This window comes from Pocillopora verrucosa, chromosome 5, assembly GCF_036669915.1.
Source record: "Pocillopora verrucosa isolate sample1 chromosome 5, ASM3666991v2, whole genome shotgun sequence".
NCBI lineage: Eukaryota > Metazoa > Cnidaria > Anthozoa > Scleractinia > Pocilloporidae > Pocillopora > Pocillopora verrucosa.
In genome coordinates, this window is record NC_089316.1 from 19,838,354 (window position 1) to 19,863,210 (window position 24,857).

The following is a 24,857-nucleotide window of genomic DNA, read 5'->3' on the forward strand; positions in this document are numbered from 1 at the left end:
GATATTGAAAACGCAACCTTTGAGAAACCGAACCCAGCAAAGTTTTTTGTCTACCATTTAATGCCCACCCAGAAAGAAAATTTCCTATTCGTTTCTTTATTACGTCAAAGGTCATAGATGCGAAGTCATGAAAACTCAACTAATTTGTCGGTCTCTTGCAAGCTGTATCAGTAGAAAATTTTCCAGCGACCAAAGTGAGTCAGGTCAAATGTCGTCAAACGGCGTAATTTCTTCCAGTCAGTTGTGTCTGTATGTAAGATTTTACGCCAGTAGCTAACGGCGTAATTTCTTCCAGTCAGTTGTGTCTGTATGTAAGATTTTACGCCAGTAACTAACGGCGTAATTTCTTCCAGTCGGTTGTTTCTAAACGGGTGGACTACACAAACATGCTATTTTAATTACAGTGACAGTGGTAGAAATCTATTAAAAGCAACCGAGCAAAACACCGAATGTATACACGAGGTTCATGCACAAGCGAGTATTTTCTTGGGACAACTGACATGTTTCGAATATTTTATGTGTAAGAAGATTTTATTTAGCTCACGCTCACGTATTTACAACAACATTTATAGTTACATGTAATTTACTCTAAAATTATGCCAGTCGGATAGATTGTAAATTAAAGAACAATAGAGGCGACAGGCCAATTTCAGCTAAAAACACGTCGACAGAGCTGGTATCTTTATAAACAGCGATTGCATTGAGTGATTATTTAGTACTCTAACGAGATAAATAAAATCAAAAACTTTACCTAAAACGGAGGTTTGCTCCCTTAACAATAAAGGTAGAGTAATTTTTAAGTTAAAATTGATATATTTAAATGAATCGAAAGAGAAGTAGAGACCAAACACGTCGAGTTTTGTCCCAAGAGCGTGTGATTTACAGTAGGAGTACGGCAAGAAAATGACCGAAGTCCGTGTAAATGCACGTTATATATTTTGGTCTGGCGCGCTTGCTTTTCACGGGCCAAAGATAATGTTTTTACATGATAAAAACAAAGAATTTCTCGTCGAAAAGAGCTCTTTTATTTTATGTACATTCGTATACCCCTGATGTTATGGTGGTCTGAAATATGGCAAAATTGAGCGTACAAACGGAATAGAAAATATAGTGTTCTTTACGCGGGTGGTTACAAACGAAAAAAAAAAGTTCATTTGGAGATGAAATATAGTTAGAAAGCTGCTCCAAGGGATGAAAAACAACTTATGAAAAAATTAATCCAAGATAATTTTTCGTTGTCTTGTTGGAGCGTTGTGAAAATGCACTGGAAGCCCGATAGAAGTTATGCAAATTAGGTACGTTTTGGCCGATTTCAAACTTTCGTATTTTTTGCCAAAATAAAGACTCGCTGGAACTCTTGAATGTCATTTTTGAAAACAGTTCACCAAAAGGGTCTTTTGGAGGAAATTAAAAAAAGCTGAATTTTTGCTTCTGTCGCCGGATTCTTGAAAATTACTGACAACCTCTCTTAATAGCATAAAAAGGAAAAAAAGGAAAGAAAAGAAAAGAATGAAAATTACATCGAAAAATACTGGTAGGGGTACCAATTGTTCGAGTTTAAGTCTGTCCTCTTTAAAAATCCTTCATAGCTAACAACTATTCAGCGAGGTGGAGGTAGCTTGCGGTAGATATTTACCAAGCTGCAAAACGGCGAATGAAATATCCACCACTAGCCACCGATACTGATGTGAGTAGTTGTTTTGGTGTATACTAAAACAGTGAGATAAAACAGCAAAAATTGATTTTTTTAACTTCTTTATACCTGCAACTATTTTTATGCTTCCGGGTGCAAAGGTTAAATAACCTTAGATATCGATATATAAAAAAAGTCGTTTGAATCAAATCGCTTAAAAAAAATAGCATACAATGAACGTGAAAGAAGCATCACACAAACTTCCTCTTTCTTCCGTTGTGAAAGATCCATGTCCGGATATAATGTAATACTAATCACCTTTATATTTTAGGCCCTTATATCAGAGTATGAGAAAAGAGATGAGTTTTTTTCGAGCCTCTTATTCTCTGAACTTTGTTGTCGTATACCATACAATTAAAAATATTTCAACTTATTTTTGATAGGCAGTTGAACAACAACCAGCTGAAGAATTTACCATCGGGAGTTTTCAGTAACAATATCAAGATGGAAAATCTGTAAGTTTGGAGTCTTTCTTAATATTGGTGTAAGGGGTACGCATGGAATCCAACCTGGAAAGTAGGCATTTTGATGCGTGGGTGCTGTCGCATCTTATGGGTTATATCCTAATAAAGCGGCATTAACACTTGGACTTACAAATGTCCTTTGAGACAAGCATTGGTTTCGGAAAATTCGTTCCGTGATCGATATCCACAAGGAAAAAGAAATTGTAAACAGGGGCTTGAGTAACAAGTAGCTGAACGACTTGTCACGAGACCTTTTCAGGAACAATACTCACCTGGCTTGGCTGTAGGCTAAGATGAACAGATTATGTTGTGTGCATTTCAATTTAAAAGGGCAGTGATATCCTAACAGGGACTGACAATGATATGTCGATAATAAATATTAGTATTCGTCATTAGGCGTTTTGAAAACCAAGGGTATTCAACACAGTAGCAACTCTCACCTGGGGTGGCTGTAAGCTAAATTCGTTTCCTCATTCCATTGATTAATTAACAGCTTCATAAATTCGCATTTCAAACTGCGCCTATTTAACACATATGTAGCAACATCTTAATTAGGACTTGGGTTACAACCGACGAAGAGACTGGCCACAGAAAGTTTGCAGGAGCAATAGACAACTTTGATTGTTAACTAAGAACCTTTTCCTTAATCTACTGGTTGGGTTAAGCAGGGTTAAGATAACCCATGACTAGTTTGAAACTGATTTCAGATCTGAAAGCTTTAACAAAAGATTCAATCGAATTCTTTTTGTCAAGGTTATGATGACTGGATGCTCTAAAAGCGATATAGAAAATTATCCTAAAAAGGCTTTTGAATGAAGGAATAAAGAAACCCGGATTAAAATGTAACCATAGTTTAGCGCTAATGGGGCTTCAAACAACTGGGTCCTGATGAATAAAAGGGTATCTTATCTGCATTATAACCCGTTCATGTTGAACATAGTTGAACATTGGAAAAATTTCTTGGTGTGTAGTTGAGTAAACAACCAGCTGCATAGCTTTCCGTTAGACATACTTTCGGCTTAGTGAAATGGAGGCCGGGGTGTAAAAAAGTAAGAGATTGTAAAATCTTAAAAATAGTCAATTTTATCCAAAGAATGGCGAATTTCTAAACACTTAAGTTGATGGATGTTGGTATTAACAGCACAATACGATTTCTGATTTATCGATGTATTCCTTCCAAACTGGTGTAAAAACAGGAGTCTAACCTCTAGAAGGTTGCAGATGTCAAAGAAAAGCTAGATATATGGCGATAAAGCAGGGCTTGCTCTAAAGCTTTAATTTCTATTTTTTTTCCTTTTATAATCTTATAAGTATATTACATCCTACAACGATTTGTGTTGCTATTTACTCCGTAGAGGAATTTTAGTGTTCAGTTGTTTTCGATGGTTCGAATAAAAAAGCTCTCAAAGTCATTTTGTTCTACAGTATAGCTCGTTTTCTTATCGCAGACTTAAAAAAAGCATCGCTTTATTGACGCTAACAGTCTGTTTGCAAGCATTTTATGTGTTTCCTGACCTTCCTTAATTGGTGTAACCTACTAAATACCGCCTTTAAATGATTTTTTTGTTAGGCGGTTGGACAACAATCAGTTGAAGGGATTACCATCAGACATTTTTAGCAAAAACACCTTGTTATCGGACTTGTAAGTTTATACCCTTCTTTATTTATTTAAAAGACGCCTTAAATCCAAATCTACTGAACATACAATAATGCCTTATCTCCAAATGACCAATATGTCCTCTTTCCTCTAATGCTGATGTACAGCAACCTTGTTCCTACCTCTCCCTATGTGCCACTCCTCGTCTCATGAAATGTTAATTTTTTTTTTTTTTAGTGTTCAGTTGTTTTTAATGCTTCGAATAAAAAACCCTCAAAGTCATTTTGTTCTACAGTATAGCTCGTTTTCTTATCGCAGACTTAAAAAAAGCTTAGGGGTTAGGGTTAAATGATAATTTTTCTTCATAAAATGACCAGCCCTAGAAATTAACCTTTAGCTGAGTGGTCACGTAGTTAGAAATGGGTAAATAAGGATTCAAAATGGGTGCTCAAGTATGTACGGCAGACGACATTTTATAAACGAAATTCTTTCTTCTCTCGCCGAAATTTCCATACTCACGGACAAATCAGCTCTCCATTCACCGCGATAATATACAAATGGGGGACTATTGAAGTGGAGTCTTTTGAAAACAATAATTTGGATTGATAAAACAAACTTACGAGCACACGATCTTGAAAGCTTACTTGAAAAAACATATGAAGCCGGTACAAAAGGGAGGCAAATATCTTACAAAAAGGAGGCTCAAGGATTTTGTGACTTAAGCTTAGAATGAAACCATTTTCTGTCCATAAAGTTAGTTTTGTTTGACGTAAATATATTCGTGCACTTTGGTTACCTAATCGACAGCCGATCAAAGTTCTCAAACTACTGAATGAACGCACAAAGAGGTTATTTTAATGGCTATTACCCTGCAACGGCTAAAAGCGCAAATCTCGCGTGCGTTGCTCCAGGATAGCTAAGCATCGCTTTGCCGTCGTATATAAACCACTTTGGATGTTGAGAGAACGCGAAAACAATTTATAAACAATAACGTGTTAGTGAAGAATTCTTCATGATAGTCTGTACGGAAAGCTTTTAAAGTTAGCAAGCATAGAAAGCAGCTTTAATTACTTGCGGAAGTGTTTTTATTTTGAAAAGTAAATTCAGTTGTAGGATTTTAACTGGTGGAGTTTATTTTCATTGTGAGGATTTAACTTTTAATTATTTTATAACAGTACTAGACCACATCACGTCTGAAAGAGAAGAAATCGACAACAAAATCGAGCCGTATTTCGTGTGTACTGATTCAAGCGTCGTCCAACTATTTTGTTTACTCGCGGTACACTATTCTCCTGTAACAAAATTTGCTTAAGTTGTCTCAGCTTGAATTAAAATTGCCATGGAGTCGTTGTTAAAATTTACAAAAGTGTTTGTAATGCCTAAACTTGGCAAAAACTATCAGGTGGAAGTTGAAATCGCGGACAGCAAACGGAATTGCCAAAAATCTTGAGTGCACATCTACTTTCGAAGGGTTTTTTTTCATATATCCAGTAGATAAGATTCTCAGAAATATCTAAAGGAAAATGCATTTAGTTTTCCGGTGCAATTTTCTTGAGCAAGAACATATCAAGTTTTTCCCTGAGCTTGGCGAGTGGCTTGGGGAGCTTTAGTGGAGAGTTTCTGAAGGTCTTTCACTTTAAAATGCCTAAAACAGAGCAATCGGTGACATTGATATTGTTAGGAAAGTTAAATTTTTGTGGTTGTTTTTAGCGTTCAAAGTGTTCTCCTCATTTCTTTCAAACCAAAAGCTTTTAGCAAATTAAACTTTAGGAATTCGCCAGTAGTAGCACCATTTGACAGCAGGACGGGAAGATATTTCAGATTTATGTGATTTTACATGGAAATTACGGTAGATTTTTGATTAATCAGAGCGCGCGTTTTATCTAAGTTATGTTATGACATGGCGCATTGGGCACTCTGACACTGCTACCAATACTTTATTGGTGGAGGTGACAAAGGTGACAAAGTCAAGAAGACGCAAAAACTAAACTAAGCAAAACGACAATCACCAACAAAGACTAGTAGGTGATAACGCTTTCCAAATTAATAGCAATTGTGTTCATTTAGTCTCTTCAACACCCGTCTTTAGGTTGACACGAAGCATCAAAAACCTGGGTTTAACTTGAAAGCTGCGGCAAAAAGTATCACGCCATTTCGAAATGAAATCGAAAAGCCAAACGTAACGTTCGGTATTCCTGTCTAATTCCTTGCTTTTAGTTTCTCTAATCAAATATCCACCCCGGGGGAATTATGATATTAAAAAGTCTCGTTGTCATTGTCATATTGGCTTTCTAAGGGTCGTACTAATACATTACATTCGACAAACCTTGTTGCTTGTATGCAATGCACGTATGTAGCGACGAACGAAATTACGAATTACGCCGGTACCGTCACACCGCCGATAAATTATTGATAAGTCTGTATTTTTAAGCGTAGCGCTGGTGGGTATTATTGCACGTTATTGTTCGCCGAGTAATCACTTTGTAAAATTATTCCGATTTCTTCGAGAAGTTGAAGCGCGAGATTTTTAAGGTGAACGCACGAGAAGATAATTTCGAGCGCTAAAGACCGTCTAAACAAAGGGGTCTGGGGGCAGAAAATGTTTGCATGAAGGGTCTCGAAAATGCAATTTCCTACGTTTTCTGCAGGAAAATCTAGGTTAATAAATACGAATAAAAATGCACTTGTTCGTGGTCTAGTTTCCCCACCTCTAGTGCTATCAGTAAGGCACAAGTTTACGGCTGGCTGCAGACAGTGTTACATACATTTGTAGACCGGTATCCTGCAGCTGTGTAATTATCTTAGTTTTTAGCAAAAGACATTTGCAGAAGCGAGTTATTTTGTGGACTGAATTTTTATTGCCACATCGAAAAAACCGATCGGTTTTCAAGTGCAATTTAACGCGGAATTCCCTCGTCAGGTAATGAATTTTCCTTGAATCACAAAATTGAATGAAAATAAGAAAAAACGAAAACATTTAAAATCTTGTTTGTTTTTATCCTGGGCGCGCGCTCCAGAAAGCCATTTCAAAGTCAACTGTTCGAACTTTCATTGCGTCAGCGAATAGGAAGCATGGTCAGTCGTACACGTTTGAATCTTCGACGACTTTATTTTTCCCTGTTCTTGTTTTTACATTTGTTTTCAAACTTTTTATACAACTTCACACTATATTAAGAATAATAGGTGTATTTCACTGAGTTTACAAGCCGTTGATCTTTAAAATATATTTTCAAATTTCCAAATTATTTGCTTGAGAAGGAAAACAATTTACACCTTTTACCTCTTTTGTGGCAAAACTGAAAGAAATAAAGTGTCCAAGCCAAAGCACTGAAAGTTTAAAATTGCGATGAAAGGTATTTATTTCTTTTAAAGTCATTTGAGCCGACTCGCTTTGTGTGCTGAAGAATTTTGCCTGCTACACTTCGCGAGACACTTACAAATTTGTACACAGTTTATGTCACTTCATTCATGACCAATAGTGTAACCAAATTCGATAGGTATCCGATTTAATGGTAACGAATGCTGTTTTATCAGCCTGAGAATAAATTTACATTTTCTCGCTCATGAAAGTATCTTTAACGCATCGGTGGAAGTTAAATAGGAACTGGTCTTAAAACTGGATGACAAACGGTTATAATAATATTGTTTTAAGAGGAACGCATGGAATCCAACCTTCAAAGCAGACATTTGAATGCGTGGGTGATATCGCATATTCAATATACGAAAAAACGTTTCAAAGAACTTTTTCTAGTATGGGTCATATCTTAATAAAGCTGCATTAATACCTGGACTAGGAAAAAGTTCTTTGAAACGTCTATTGGTTTAGGAAAATTCGTACGCTAAATAGATTATCAAAGAAAAATTTGTAAGGAAATTTAGTAAAGGAATCATTGTATTATTGAATGTTCACCTTCGATTTCCCTCTCATTGTTAACCAGTCTAGTAATCAAGTCAAGAATATTCTATGCAGTTCAGTGTTCAGATATGTGTTTTCCTCTGATCTCTCTCCTTTACACAAAGGGAAGAAGAAAAAGAAAAATAAAAACAAGAACAAAACAAGAACAAAAAATAATCAGCCTTGTGACTCCTGTAGCCTAGTCAAAAAGTGAGGGCCAATTTCAAAACACTCAAAGTGCAACAACTGAAAATGAGAATTTAAAAATGTGTTTCGCACTCTTAGTTTCTCTTCAAGAGTCTATGAAAAAATATTGCGGTATACCCTAAATTTACAAATGTTAATCTGAAAAAAATGATTGAGAGGCCAGGAGGGAGTACTAATCCAATTGACCAGTTCTTTCTAAATCCAGACCCAACATTCGAGCGTCTCTGGATCATCTTACCTCAAGCTCAGTGGAGTAACAAAATACCACCGGTAAACACCTCAATATATCACGGTGGTAGATGACTCACTAGCTCCTGCGGATTTGAAAAGTTTTTTATAGAGATATCCGGGTCCTTATGACCGTAATTGAATTTAACCACTGCTGGTTATATTTCTAATAAAGTAGATATAGGAATACGGGTAATATGAGACCTGTGAGGAAACCTCATTTCTTGAAAAATGATATTCCATGCTGGAATATATCTAAACAGATCAAGAAACTTCCTAAATTATGGTTGCGCTCGATCAGCTTTATTTGAACTAAACCAACTGCACCCAGAAATTTGTTAGCGATCATAAAATAACAATTCTGATAATAATTTGAGAGGGGAAACAAAACCAGGCAAAGGGAAAAAGTTTTTCTCACTGCTGATATCCATTATTTTCGAGCGCTTAAATTATGGTTGCTTCCAAGGTATCCTTTTTTCCAAACCTTTTGGGGGAAAATATTTTAAAATTTGTGAGGGGTGGCAGGAATATTCAGTGGATGAGAGGAGTGTACAACATTGGACCAAAGAAATTGTTTCTTTTTTCAACTTATTTTGTTTACTCGCGCTACTACTCTTACTCTTTTCCTTTCACAAAATTTATTTAAGTTGTCTCAGCTTGTATTAAAATGGCCGTGGAGTTGTCGTTCGAATTTACAAAAGTGTTTAGAACACATAAACTTGGCAAAACTATCAAATGAAAGTTTAAATCGCGGACAGCAAAAAGAATTGCCACAGATCTTGCATTCGAAAGGTTTTTTTTTTAACTTATCATGAAGATTCTCAGACATTTAGTTTGTCGGTACAATTTTCTTGAGGCAAGAACATACCAAGCTTTTCCCCTCTTGGTGGGTAGTTTGGACAGCTTTACTCGAGAGTGTCTTAAGGTCTTTGACTCTAAAATAGCTAAAACGGAGCAATCTTGTAGTAAAATTGAATTTAAAATTGAGTGATCCAGAATTATAAATCTCATGTCTAGCACTCGGTCGTGTTTAACGCAGGTCTCAGAGTACGGATCCATAGTTGTTGACACTTAATTAGAAATTGCAAGAGCTCGAATGACCTGCAGCTGGAAATTTGCTGGAAAACTTAAGAAATCAGGACAAACCCTACAATCCAAGGAAAAGAATTAAAAAGTACATCGTAACAGATTGGTAGGTGTACCAATTGTTCGAGTTTAAGTCTGTCCTCTTTCGAAATTCTTCATAGCTAACGACTATCCAGCGAAGTGGAGGTAGCTAGTGGTTGATATTAAACATGCCACAAAACAGCGACTTAAATAGCCAATAGCCACTGGTGCTTATGTGAGTAGTTGTATAGCAGGTGTATACAAAAAAAGTGAGATGATATAGCATAAAAATGTTATTTTAACTCATTTATTCCTGCAACGATTATAATACTTTCGGGCGCAAATCCCGCAATTCTCTAGGCGGTGAAAACCTTATGTGTAAAAGGTGGTAGGAATATTTAGAGGATAACAAGTGTGTGCAACATTGAACCACAGAATTTTTTTTTTAGAGAGAAATTTTAAGGTAATAAATGTAAAGAAAGCTTTATTTACAGAAAAGTGTAAGATAAAATATAAAATTGAAAGTGGCCTCAACAGAAACGTTTTAACAGGAACTATCTCTGAATCCCGTTGTAAACGAATTTTTAAAATAAATTAGAGTTTATTACTTAACCAAGCCTAGAAAGCGAAAACCGAAAAAAAAAGATACAAAAAATAATAAGCACATTTTTAGTAAAAGGAAAATTAACTCAAGTTATTGAGATCTAAAGTTATTTTCGTAAAACAAATTTACGAAAAATCAAGACGTCATGTTTTCCGTTAAACGTCGCCTCCCTTGCGACATTTTCGCGTCAAACAGCTTTATACTTCAACTGAGGTTTGTCTACATTTGCCTTCAATGATTTCGGAGCCGCTGGAACTTGTTTTTCCCTTGGTTTTAACCATACCCGACTACCGAAACGTACTCGTAGTAAATACAAAAACAGTGAGATAATATAGCACAAAGATATAATTTTACCCTGCAACGATTACAAGCGCAAATCTCGCGTCTCTCTTTGCTACAGAAGGCGGAAAGCTTAAAAATTTAAATTTTATCGGTTTACCGTCGTTTATAAACCACTTTGGATGTTGAGAGAACACGAAAAAAGGTTTGTAAACGATGACTCTCTACTGAAGAATACTTCAATTTGGAAGGAGAAAAAAAGATCATGGAAGTCCAACTCTGTGCACGTTCAAAGACTTAAGTTGCTCGTATGGAAACCTAGACCTGGCAGCGTCAAACAGTCGTAACACAAGGAAATTTTTCTCATACTCCTCCGCCAAGTTCTGTCTATTCCAGACATTCTGTATCATTAGTTCAGTGCTTTTCCCTTTCAAACTTCTTTTAGTATCTTTACTTACCCTACCCCCCAACATACAACAACTCAATATCGCCTGGCTTATGATGAGATCTACACTACATGTCAGTTTGTATCGTAAAACCTTACGTATTACAACAATGGGTGATGGGAGGAGAGGGAGGGAGAAGAGAGGAATTTGAAAGTGTTCAGTTGTTTTCAATGCCTCGAATAAAGAAAAAAAACCCTCAAAATCATTTTGTTCTACGAAACCAAAACAAAAAGAGGAACTTTTTAACAAAATTGCTTGGCTCACGCGAAATCAATTAGAAAAATTGCAAAAATTACACAAAATTACGAAAAATGTCTAAGCTATTCCAAATAAGTTCTCCCTTTATTTCATATTGTGAGGAAGAACCGCTCAAGAAACTCGAACATCAAGTTGATTCCCATGACGACATCGAAATCCTTTCTGTTGAAAATAATAGATTGATGAATGGCCAACTCATTAATGGATGTCTTAAAAGACAACTACGCTTGATAACTAAATAATGGAGTTGGCAGATTTACCTGAAAATATAAATACGTTGCAGTATAAGCCACCTGGGTTCTTACCAAAAACATTTCTAGCCACTTGAAGATATTAATGGTAATGATAATACGTTTATTTCAGTCGTGCGGCTGAACACTTGTTACACGTACTATAACTCTCTTCATTTGTTGACAGATACTTGGGCAACAACCAGTTGGAGAATTTGCCAAAAGACATATTTCTGAACAATACCAATCTAAGAGGGCTGTAAGTCAAAAGTGTAGACTATTCTTTCTAATTTTAATCATGCAGGCCATGTTAAGAGACGATGAGGGAAAATTAGAGGGATAATTGTAACAGTTACAACATTGCAATGATCAGACATATTCACCAAAGTCACAAAGATTATTATTGTTTTAAAAATATCAAAAGCTAGCGCCAGGCTTTTTAGTCATAAATCAGATAAACTTTATGATGTATCCACCCAGTCCATCAGTTCTCAGCTTAACTAGCCTCCGGGCATTAGGGTGGAAGGAAGGGGCGGGGAGGAAGGTTGGGTAGCCACTGGATCGAGGGTTATATCTTCCATGCCAGGAGAAGGAAGTTCGTACTCTCGCGCTTCATTCCAAATCTTGGATAAGTTCTCTACGGAAAATAAACGAGGGAAATGAATTGCAAAGAATTTTTCTGTGTTTACATTCTTTAAGAAGTGATACAAACCCTAAAATGCATCAAAGGTTTGCCTCGTGTTAAGATATATCTGTTATTTGCCGGCTGGGAGGTCCGTATGGTGAAAAACTGTGACCGAGGTCTCGAAAATACTGCCCGAGGCCGTAGGCCGAGGGCAGCATTTTCGAGACCGAAACGTACTCGTAATAATTTTATTTATTTTTTTGGTGCTTCAGCTTGGCAGCTCAATTTAAAGAAAATGAATTAGAATATGGGAAAATGCTGACACACTTCGGCGTTTGATTCTTTGTGATTTAAGTAATGACGATTTTTTATATTTTTAATGACCTCGGTATTTAGCGCTCAGTATTAAGTATTTCAGTAACTTATAAGTTATTGTAAACGTAGTACTCAGATGCAAGACCACATAAGCACCAGCTCTAACAAACATCGTGTTGAAATAAAGTGGATGTGGGTCTAAAAACAAGAGTCACAAAGATTTTGTCGTTGAGACTTAGACGGAAGTCATTGAATTTGGAGAAAATTAGTTTGATGATATCACAAGATACTACTCAGTTATTAGGTCAGGTGACATGTCTAGAGAAAAATATTAATAAATATATATATATCCGAGAAAAATATTAATAAATATATATCCGAAAAAATATTAATAAATAACGAAACAAGGCTTTGTTGCAAAGTATATTGTTAATGAAAAATTGTCAGAAGATTATATGAGGTACTTCGCGTGCGGATAATATAAATCCCGGTTACTTAGACAAGAGAAAAAGAAATAGAAATCTCTTATTTCTTGTTGTTGATTCAAGACCTTTAAAGGGAGCATGGCCGAAAGAGTCGGGGGTGAAGTGGGGCGGGAGCCCAAAAACTATTTATGACAGAATGAAAAATTATTCAAACATGAAGCAACAGGATAAATTACGGAAATCAATAACGCTTCAATTATACTATGACAAACTATGTGCGAGATAGCTAAAATCAGCAAATATGGCTTTCGCACGGCACAAAGCATTCATCAGTCTATAAGTTGATTGCTTATCATCATCATTGCTCATTTTAGGGGATTTTAAAGTCACGCTGCGTGTCGGTTGACATTTGTTTCAATTTCCAGCGTGCTACAACTTCGGCTTCTACAGACGAGAAAGTCTGCACTCTCGCTTGAGAGCAAATATCAATAGCTCTATTAAACTAAGAACTGTGCTACTATCTCGAAAATAAAATTAAAACAGTGTTGTCGTTGCCACTTACCGCCACTGGACATTTCCATGCAGAACTCCGCAAAACTAACATCTGTTGCGTGACCCGAAGGCTTTACGTAGGAATTATTCAAGAGCGTTGTTTCTGCTGTCTGCTAGATAACAATTTCATAATAATCTGCAGATCTCTATGATTATTTGCTTCCTTCGATCGTAAAGTATCTACATTTTTTTTTTCAAGCATTCTATCACTAAATGTAAATCTACATCTCTCTCGAGTTTAATTGCATGACTTGTAAAATTTATTAAGAATGAGCCAGTAGAAATTGCGAATTTCTCGAGCGGAATTGCTTTTGATTTCTCAGTTGATGTTGTCGCAAACATAGTTTTTTGGAGTCACGAAACAAAAAAACTTATCGGACCCAGTTTCATGTTCTAATGGAAATAAACAGCAAATAAAAACACATTCTCTTCAGAAAGTTATAAATAACAGGGGTTCTTTGAAAAAAAAGTAATAGAAAAGGTTTCAGTTCTGGTCATTCTGGTCAATATTGACTTTTCATAGCCTACTTCCAAATCTGAGGGAACGCGCTGAGGGAATTAAAATAACATACATATGCAGGAAAGAGAAAAAAATAAAAATAAAGAGAAAGGAGAAAACATAGGAACCTGTGTTGCAATGTGCAGATATCTTTCGAGTCAGACTTACACACCTTGGCCCGACACCACGGGAAAAAAACTAGAAAGGGTGCTGTATACCAACTGGCTCGCACGTGCACGCAGGAAAGGCTAGGACAATCAGTGAAAAGAATAGCAAATGCAGACGATATTTGCAGTAGAAAACAGGCAAATGAAATAAAAAGAAGGATTAGGAACTTTCTAGAAGTGCTTTCTAGTAAAAAAAGACAAACCATTTTTACTTCTCATGAAAGGTCACGCAGTCACGCTACAAATACTATTTCTGCGTGGAATTTTTTGATGATGGAAAGTGGAAAAAATATTTTCCAGTCTTATTTTCTGGACACATGGCGTAGTTAATGAATTTTATGGGGCTACTGATATTTCCTTTCAAATGAGGGGGCCGATTTTCCCGTCATCCGCGGTCTAAAAAAACCAAGTTGTTACACACATGAGCTTGGACGTCAACAAGCACGCGACATGTGACTTTAAAATCTCCTTTCCTGTTACAGTGTCCTTATTGTGAACTGTGCAATAATGGTAATAATTAATCAAATTACAGACTTATGAATGTTTTGTTCTGTAAAAGAGCCTTAGTTACTGATTTTTGAAAATCTCCAAAGTAATAAAAAGAAAATATATACATAAGAAAAGCTTCATATACTCTATATCCTCCCGGAAAAAACTTTTGAGTTTTTGGGGTAGACCCTTTAAACTGGCAAAGTTTTATTGAAATCGGTGAGATAGCATGTAGCACAACTGCCCTGTGCTCTCGTAAACACAATCTCAAGACCAAAAATTGTCATCCCAAAAAAAGTTTTTAAACTATCAAGGCGTCATGTTTTCCCTTAAGCTTGGAATCCCTTGCGACGTTTTCGCGTCAAACAAATTTATTCTTTAACTTTATCTACATTCACGTTTGAATCTTATATATTTCGAACATTCGATCTTGTCAATTTCTCATCGCGAAACCTGAAAAAAAGGAAACAAAGTCTTCGGTTAAAATCAAAGCAAATCCCGTACCAGATAGGCAGAAACATGTCTGAAAATATACAAAATGTAGTCTTGTGCGTGACAAAGGGTCATGGTTTGCCCAACCTTCAATGATTTGCGAAGTTGAAACAGTTTTCCTTGGTTTTCCCCATACCCTATTACCGAAACGTACTTGTAGTATGTACGAAAGCAGTGAGATGATATAGCACAAAGAGTTAAATTAACTCCTATCAGCCTGCAACTATTACAAGTGCAAATCTCACGTGCGTTGTTCCGGGATAGCTAAGCAATAAAACACACTTTTCAATCGGTTTACCGTCCTGTATAACTACTCGCGATGTTGAGAGAACGCGAAAAAAATTTTTAGACAATGACGTGCTTCCATGGAGTCGTCGTTAAATTTTACAGAAAGTGTTTAGAGTGCTTAAACTTGCCAAAAACTATCAAGTGAAGGTTGAAATGGCGGACAGCATACGGAATTGCCATAAATTTTAAGTAACAAAGGTAACAAAAGTTACAAAGACGCGAAAACTAAATGCAAAAACATCTAAAACCTGGGTTTATCTTGCAAGCTGCGGCAAAACGTATTTTGCCATTGAGAAATCAAATACGAAAGCCAAACGTAACGTTCGGTAATCCTGTCTAATTCCCTGCTTTTAGTTTATCTAATTAAATATCCATCGCGGGGAATTATGGTATTAAAAAACCTTGTTGATAGTGGCTTTAATAGGGTCGTAATAATATATCACATCCGACAAACCGTATGGCCTCATGCAATGCGCGTTTAGATCAAAGAACGAAATTACGAATTACGCCGGTACCGTCTCACCGCCGATGAATTGTTAATACGTTTGTATTTTTGAGCGCTGGTGGGTATAATTGTACGTTATTGTTCGCTTAGGTATTACATTGAAAAATTATTCCAATTTCTTCGAGAAGTTGACATCTTCCAAATGCAGCGTGAGATTTTTAAGGGGAACGTACGAGAAGATAGTATCGAGCGCTGCAGACCGTCCAAAGTTAGTGGTCAGGTGGCCAAAACCTAAGTAAAAATTGACAACCTGATAGATAAAGGTCTTAACTCAGTGGGCTTGTGGCACCTCAATTTCGAAGAGGCCACCTCTGCGCACGTTCAAAAACTCAATCTGACCTTCATTTATTAGTGCAACGTACTAAACACTGCCTTTAAATGATGTTTTGTTAGGTTATTGGACAACAACCAGATGAAGGAAGTACCATCAGGCATTTTTAGTAAAAACACCTTGCTGCGGGGCCTGTAAGTTTATACCCTGTTTATTTATGCAAAATATGCCTTAAATCCAAATCTGCCGAACAGTTAAGTAATTTTTTATCCAAATGTCCTCTTCCCTCTAATTCTGATGCACTGTACACTTGGACCCAGCTCTCCTTGTTTTGACCTCTGCTGAACACTATGTGCCACTCCTCGTTTCCCTTTAAAATGAGCAGCCCCAGCAATAAACCTTTTAAGCTGTGTGGTCACGTAGTTTGAAATGGGTAAATAAGAATTCGAAATTCCTGCTCAAGTATGTGCCGCAGACAACATTCTATGGACGAAACTCCTTCTTTGCCGAAATTTTTGATATTCATGGATAAAGCAGGACTCTAGTGATTGCGCTAATATAAGAATCGGCGACGATTGAAGTGGTCTTTTTAAAACAAAAATTGAGATTATTAAAAACAAACGAGCACACGATCTTTAGAGATCAAAAAGATAAATGAAACGGGCACAAAAGAGAAGCATATATTTCAAAAAGAAGGTTTCGGGGATTTTGTGACAAAAAATGAAACTATACCTGTCGATAACTGTAAATTTGCTTTTTTTTAACGTAAATATTCTGTACGCTTTGGTTATCTGATCGGCAGTCAGCCGCAAAATGGCGCTTTAAGTATCCACCATTAATGCTGATGTGAGTAGTTGTTTTGGTGTATACTGTATACTAAAACAGTGAGATAGTATAGCATTAAAATATTGTTGAAACTCATTTATTCCCGCAACGATTATATAGCATTCTAGTGCAAATCCCACGCAAATGTCTTGGCGATACAAAGCTAAGGACATTCAGAGTTTGAGTAGCCTTTTACAGCGCCCCTTCAGCGTTTTCCACTGTGTCAGTAGATAACTTTCACAAATTCTGGAAACCATCTGAATTTTTTTTTTGAAAAGCTAACGTCGACAGTGGAACGAGAAAGGCACTCTTAAACCTGCAGAGTGACCTGGCCTAATTTCTTCATTTCTGAAACAATGAGTTACCATGCGTGGATTAGACTTAAAGCGGGGTTTTACCTGAAAAAGGGAGATTTTTGCATCATTTGTAACAGCCATGGTTTTCATCAGAACCATAGCAGACTATAATCACTGGAAAGCTATTGGCCTGAAGATTATGGAAATGTGTATTTGAATGCGGTGTTAATTTTTGTAACCTGATACCAAGCCCTTAAAATACTCTAAATTATAGTGGCCCTAAAAATAATTGGACTAAAGAGACAATAGTAGGGTAAAGCGAAATGCTCCGATGGACAATTTGTCTTTTTAACATTTCAATTACAGTGTAATAAGAACTTTCTTGCCTTGTTTCTTTTTTTTTTTTAATGATTTACTATTTTGCTTGGAGTGGTAGGAATATTTAACGCTTCAAAAAAGGGTATCGCCGGAACCAGACATAGTTTTGTTGAGATTTTCTGGTTACATAACCTTGGATATAGATATAAGAAAAGTTGTTTAATAACTATCGCGTAAATATAGCATACAATAAACATGAAAGAAGCATTATTTAACACAAACCTTTTTTTTATACTCCGTTGCGACACCTCCATGTACGAAAACTCTTGTAATAATAATAAGGTGCAAATTTTAGGCCCTCGTATCAGAACATGAGAAAAGAAGTAACAAATTTTTTCGAGCACTCTTATTCACTGAACGTTGCAATTGAAAATACATTAATTTATTTTTGATGGGCGGTTGAACAACAACCAGTTGAAGAATTTACCATCAGGTATTTTCAGCAATAATACCCGGCTGTACAGGCTGCCGGTAAGTTTGGAGTCTTTCTCAATATTGGTGTTAGAGGAACGCATGCAATCCAACCTTCAAATCAGACATTTGAATCCATGGGTGATATCGCACATTATCAGTTATATCCTAAAGAAGCTGCATTAAGTGCCGCTCTCACTAAGAGCGATCCTCTCGACTTCTCTTTTAGTTGTTCTCCAATTCTCTTTTTTCGCGTCGCCACAAGCCAAAAACAATTTTTGGCCAGTACACCCGTGTGGACAGCGATCGAAAGTGTAAATTTCACAGATTTTGTCCAGCGCGCAGCGATTGCAATAATATAGCCCACGGGGAGAGATTCTGAGGTCATAAAAGTAAATTTTATGTACAGAAAAGTGTAAGATGTAATGTAGAATAGAATATGAAAGTAGCCTCATACAAAAAAAAACTTTTAGCAAAAACTTTTTTCTGAATCCGCCGTGAACGACTTTGCATTGACGAGTTTCCCAAACAAAATTAAAGTTGATTAAACAAGCCTTTCACGTGAAACGTGAAGAAAGGAAACAAATCCTCTCAACAAAATTCAATGCAAATCCAGGACCGAAAGGTACAAAACCTATCTCAAAATAAGGAATCTATAGTCTTGAGAGTGACAAAAGACCGTGGTTTGCCCAACCTTCAATGATTTGCGAAGCTAGAACATGTTTAATTTTCCTTTGGTTCTAGCCTTACCCCAGTACCAAAACGTACTCGTAGTATATACGAAAAAGGTGAGATAATATGGTACAAAGAGATTATTTTAACTCCTATTACCCTGCAACGATCACAAGCGTAAATCTCGCGTGTGTTACTCCGGAATAGCTAAGCATCTCTTTGCCGTCGTATGTAAACCACTTGGGATGTTGAGAGAACACGAAAACAAATTGTAAACAATGACATGCTACTGAAGAATACTTCATAATAGTCTGTGCATAAAATCTTTTGAAGAAATCAGTTTTAATGTCTTGCGAAGCCTTTTTATGATGAAAAATAAATTCAGTTGTAGGATTTTAACTAGTGAAGTTTATTTTCATGGTTAGGACTTAGCTTTTAATTCTTTAATAACGTTACTAGAGGGCGTCAGACCACGTCTGAGGGCGGAGAAATCGAAAGACAACGACATCGAGCCGTGTTTCGTTTGTACTGATTCAAACGTCGTCCAACTATTTTGTTTACTCGCGGTACACTATTTTCCTTTGACAAAGATAATTTAAGTTGTCTCAGCTTGGATTAACATTGCCATGGAGTCGTCGTTTAAATTTACAAAAGTGTTTAGAATGCTTTAACTTGGCAACAATTATCAAGTGAAAATTGAAATCGCCGACAGCAAACGGAACTGCCGTAAATCTTGAGTACACATGTACATTCGAAGGGTTTTTTTTTTACTTGTCATTTAGATAAAACTAAAAAAACTGAAAAACTGAAAACTCGGTAAAACTGAATTTAAAACTTAAAAAAAAGATATCGTTAGAAAACTTCAATCTTTGTAGACACTTGGAAATTGCAAGAGTTGACTGCCGGTCACGTTTCTCAAATAATGAAATGACTTGCAGTCGAGACAACCCATACATTCCAAACTATAATATGTTGATGAGGAACTTATAAGCGATCTCGAAAAGATTTACAAATCTCATATCTAGCGTTCGGTTCACGTTGACTCAGAATTATTTCACTCAGAAATTCCGTGATACCATGCGGGATGTTTTGCATGCGCTTTAATTCCCAAAAGAAAAAAAAAGGATGAGGAAAAGGAAGAACAATTACATCGTAACAAATTGGTTGGTGTACCACTTGCTCGAGTTTAAGTCTGTCCTCTTTTTAAAAATTCTTGATAGCTAAAAACTATTCAGCGAAGTGGAAGTAGGTAGTGGTAGATATTTATCAAACCGCTGATGATATTGACCAATGATGCTGATGCGAGTAGTTGTTTTGTTGTATACTAACACAGTGAATTAAAAACTAACTATTCAAACTAAATTATTCCTGCATCGATTACAATGCTTTCGGGCGCAAATCTCTTAGCGGTGAAAAACTGAGAATATTCGGAGTTTGACAAGCTAATCAGAGCGCCCCTTCAGCATTCTCCACTGTGTCAGTATATACCTCTCACGAATTCTGAAAACTATCAGAATTCTTTTTTTTTTTTTAATCTAAGGTCGATAGTGGAACGAGACCTTCAGAGTGAGCTAGCGTCATTCTATAAAACAATAATATACCAAAAGTGAATTAGACTTAAAATTGATACAAAATGCTCTAAATTACAGTAGCTCTGAAAATAATTGGACGAAAGAAACAATAGTAGGCAAGAGGGGAATGTTCTCATCGACAATTCTTTTCCAAATTTCAGAGATGTTTTGCCTTCTTTCTTGTTTTCTTTTTTTTAAAGCGTTAACACTTGGATTAGGAAAAGTCACTTGGAAAATGCATCGGTTTAGAAAAATTCGTCTCCATTTTTCTGCATAAAATGAGCAGCCTTAGCAATAGGCCTTTTTAGTTGTCACGAAATTTAAAATGGTTACACAAGAATTCGAAATGGAAAACAAAGTGAACGCTATGATATAAAACAGAATATGAAAGTGACCTCAAACAAAAACTTTTTTAACAAAAACTTTCCCTAATCTCGTTGTGAACTAATTTACTTTGGTGTTTATTTCCACAAACTTAAGTTTATAACTTAAACAAGCCTAAACATGAAACTTGAAAAAAGGAAACAAAACCCTTGGTTAACTTCCGAAGGCACGGATGTATTTTGTCGTAGAATAAATGTATTTTGTGTACCTTTGTCCTAGCACGTTACTTGGAAACTACAAACGCTTGTGCTCTTTTGTCTCTTCAGAATTTTATAGTTAAAAATGCGTGGAGAACATATGGCCGACTGTTCAGTTGTACATCTCTAGCGATCTCTCACTACTGAGTTCATTATCCTTCGGTAATTCGTGTCGTCAGTCGTGGGTCTCAAAGCCTTCTTCCATTCTCAAGTACCAAGGTTTTTTAAAAAGTTTACGTTCTGGAGATCATCAATTTACGCACATACATCTTCACCTTCCTTTGCTTATCCGGGCTTTCGCGTTCGCTTGAATGTATTTTTTTCAGTATCTTCTCGCACCTTCACCTATCGCTTAAGGCGGGGTACCTGTTCGCGCCTATACTGTTGCGCCTTCGCATTCAGTGTTTAAACTAAAGTTAAGTATACCTTCTGTTTTTAATTTCATGTAAAAGGAAACTTTGTGCCAGTCGATCCGATTTGGTAATTCTAAACTTATTAGGGTTTTTTTCAGTCTTTCCAATTTTTTTAACGTTTTGAACATTAAAGTTGGAAAATAATTTGCAACAGTTGCTTTGCTGATGGCAATCTTATCCTTCACGGCATATGATACATGACAACAGGCAACAACCCAGCTATCTGGACAAAAAGTTTTAGCACAACCTAGTGGCTCATCTATTAAACATAGCATATTAAAGATACGTAATTACTAACAATGTCTAGGAACTTCTTTTGTTAAATGATTCGAGCTTTATTGTATTTTCTTCAGCTCAACTAATAGGTAATGCCATGTACTGTTAGGAAATACTTCGATAAATTTGTTGTTGTTGTTATTGTTGTTGCATAAAATTGCTATTTGGCCAACAGTCAGCCACTGGATTGCAATACATATAACATTTAAAAACTGATAAAAAATGATATGAAACACTGACAGCAATATTTTGGGTTTCCCTTAAAGAACCATACTAAAGTTTCAATATTTTATTGCCCAAAAATAAATAACTACAGCTATTTCATGAGAGGTTATACCATAACTTCTCATACACTAACTGTTGTACATGATCACATAATACATTTGGTACCTATTGCTATATTAAAGAACTACTTGTGCAAACCACTTTTGGCAATAGCATAATCAAATGACATTAATTGCAAATTGACTGAATTGTGACAGTACATAAAAATTTAAATACAATATTCTTATTAATCTAACATGTCATGTTATGTGATCACTGATTTATTTCAGTCTGTAACCAAAATAATTGCTGTTGTCAACCAATTCAGCTTATCATGATCCAACTTGGGAAAATGTTTCAGAATGTAAATATCTAGAAATGAAAATGTATCTTGAGACTCAATCATGTACAGATGTTCATTGAGAGAGTACCAACACCAAATCCACTTTCTGCAATCTGTTTTCCTTTCCATAAATTAAAGCTCCATAATGCTAGACTCTAACTGAGTTTGGCAATGGTATTATTTCATGAACTTTTTCTGATGGCACAGAAGTGGAACTTGATATTTAAAAGACACAGCTAGACTGGAATCTTCTTACTGGCACATAAAAGGCATGTTCTGGAATAACTGACTCGAAATGATTCGCCCAAATCTCTACAGGTTTTGAATACCTGTTACACTGAGGATGCCTAGCATACCATTCAACTAATGCTAGAAGGTGGGTGATTTTTTGAGATTTTCCATTCTCCATTTTGATAACCACATCATGTTGCAGAAAGTCCCTAATGATAGCAGGTCTACTAGAGTCATCAAAGGCTGTTGGTTACAAGCTAAGTCTGCTGCACAACGGTATCCTTTGTATAAAAGGTGCTTGAACTTATCACAGAAGCTGGAAACATGGATGATTCTACCACCAGCATACATGGTCTCGTAAGTCTTCTGTAGTCTCCTCACATCATCACTTTCAATTGCATCCCCTTTTGATTGGTGGTAGTGGTACTTGAGTCTCAGTTTTACTAAGGTTAACATTCACTGGACTGCCAGTTTCAGATTCAACCATGTTGCAGAACTGCTGGACACGGACACTTGCTTCTAGTAAAGTTCCCTTTTGCTTGCCTTCACAATCCATAAGTTGCTAGAACTCTTCCATGCCTCCTGGAAATATAATTTGAACTCCTGGGGATAATAAAACGAAAACCAGTTAACATATGGTTCATAATGTATTCTGATACATCTAGGCATTATGCAAAGGCTTACACAAAGCAACATGCCACAAACAGGATATCAGGCCTCTGGCAGGTGCAAGGTTAAACTTAAAGTCCACCATAAAATTTTGATAATAATAAAAAGTTATGTGATACTTTTGTGGACTTATTATTATTTGTTTTTAATTTGACGGTCAGTTGTTTGGTCGGTCGGTCATTCAGGTCTGGTCAAAAGCTAGTGAGTTTTGCTACTACACTGTATAAGTGCTTTGTTGCCACAGACCTAATGGCCCATATGCTTTAAACTTTTATATTTATGTAACATGTATACATGTACATATATGTTTGAATATGGAGGTTTGAGTGTTCACATAATTTTTTTTTATTTCAAAGAATATGGCGTGACTGCATTCTATCAAAATGTCAAGAAAGGAAAGACCAGTTTGAAAGAATTAATTTTCATTTTTTTAAATTTATTAGAGAAGAGTTTAATACCTACCAATATTAACATTGTTTGTATGGTAATCTCCCATAATTCCATTGTACCTCTCAAATGAGAAGCACCAAAAAGAGAAAACAGGTCCATAATCAGAATGCAATCCTTGAAATGGCCATGAAGATGCATGTTTGGTGTGCACTTCTCCTTCCCGCAGAGGGCTTCTAAACATTACACAAAATCGCATCAGCTTGTGGTCAGCTTCCATACACTCCTCCTTGGTGATAACTTTTCTGCAAAGCAGTTGACAGGCATGTACAAATGCTGTCCACATTCCATTATGTCCACTGGGTATTACTCCCTTTAAAGCAAAAAAGGAGTAAATATATACCCAGTTCTTCCACTGGTCACCAGTGAATCCCTTAAATCCTTTAGAAATTTTGCTTTGGATGCACACAATTTCAGATGGTGACTTAACAAGACTGACACGTTTCTGTTCTCTCTCCAACTCAGATTCACTCAAAATTCTCATTTCAGTCCAAGTCTTAAGAACATGTTTGGCACTCCCAAGAGGCAAGTTATGCATGGGATCAATCAGTGCGAATCTTATAGCATCATAATATGGAAGCTGGAACAGGACAGAGTAATGTGCTCCACTTGAAGAGGCAAATTTCTAGGCATCGCTTGGTGTTTTAGCTTGGCAAACTTTCTCTGCAGATGCTCGATGGTCTTCATTAGATTGCTGTTCCCAGCTTTCTCTATCAAATCCTGAGAAATCAGGTTTATCACCAAATGATGCTCTTGGAAATTTTTTAAAGCATTTGCTGCATCCTGAAAATATAGTAAAACACCATATAAACAATGATGCCAGTGCAACAAGCATGTATTTACACACGCAACAAACATATATCTGCCAACCTTTTTTGAGCCAAGGGTGCGAGATTTTTATCCTACAAGTGCCAGGATTTTTGATAGAGAACCTGATCATATCTGGAGATAATCCAAAGACTTCGAATGCAGTCCCAAACAATTCCAAACTTCCTAACACATGAAAACACAACCTTGTCTCTAGCACTTCCCTTCTAAAAGTCAGAGGATGTATTAGCTCAAACTTTTCTGCTAGGTGTGAGGACGGATCATCAGAACGGAACCACATGGCCTCCTTTGGGCTTGGTGTAGGTGGCGTGGATAACTCACATGACTGCATTTTGCTGATACAACCTCACCATTTGGCCTTTGGCAAACACATTCATCAAAATTAGAGAGAGTTTTACACTTAAAGCAAACTGCATTTTTAATAAAACTGTTCTTCTGAAGGCCAAGGTTTTTTTGAATCATGAACAATGTTTCTGGGATGATCTTGGCAAGGTAATAAGAACTTCTGCTTGCATCATCTTACCAATACCAGATAAGAACAGCTTAAAAAACTTTAAGAGTAGAACAATAGCCCTGTCTGCAACTTTGAACATTGCCTGCCACAGAAGTAAGAATAAAAGCAAAGCCCTCAGTTCTGTGCAATCACTTCTTGGTTCCTTCTGTTTACCAAATTTTTTTTGCACTGTTTTCCATTTCATGAGAATACTCAAAGCTCTGAGTATTGTTCTCAACATCATCCTCCTGAAATGAAATAACAGTACATCAGAAACAATAGCAATAAATAGTACTCAAGGTTCAGTATACATGTACATCATTCTGCTTGTATTTACATCGCTAGTGAATAAAATGAATATCAAAATATTTCACTTAAAGGAATTTTACACATAAAAGCAGGGCAGTAGCCACACTGTAGCCTGAGGCAAGACGAGGCACTTGCCTCATCTAAATTTTTACCTAAGATAAAACAGTAAAACCTAGCTTAAGTTGGAAAAGTAATCTCCAGAAAACACTTTTCT

At 36.4% G+C, this 24,857-nt stretch overlaps 1 protein-coding gene and 1 pseudogene across 1 annotated transcript in view; one reads left to right on the top strand and one right to left on the bottom strand.

The window, feature by feature from the left end:
- Positions 1-11,542, top strand: part of LOC131799388 (uncharacterized) — a 39,937-nt gene extending 28,395 nt beyond the window's left edge. The window contains exons 8-10 of the mRNA XM_066167361.1: positions 2,077-2,148; positions 3,728-3,799; positions 11,196-11,542. Of these exons, the coding sequence (XP_066023458.1) occupies positions 2,077-2,148; positions 3,728-3,799; positions 11,196-11,271 (220 nt within the window). The 3' untranslated portion in view covers positions 11,272-11,542. The remainder of the gene's footprint in view (positions 1-2,076; positions 2,149-3,727; positions 3,800-11,195) is intronic.
- Positions 11,543-21,028: 9,486 nt separating this feature from the next.
- On the bottom strand, positions 21,029-23,497 carry LOC136280781 (uncharacterized; annotated as a pseudogene).
- Positions 23,498-24,857: the final 1,360 nt, after the last annotated feature.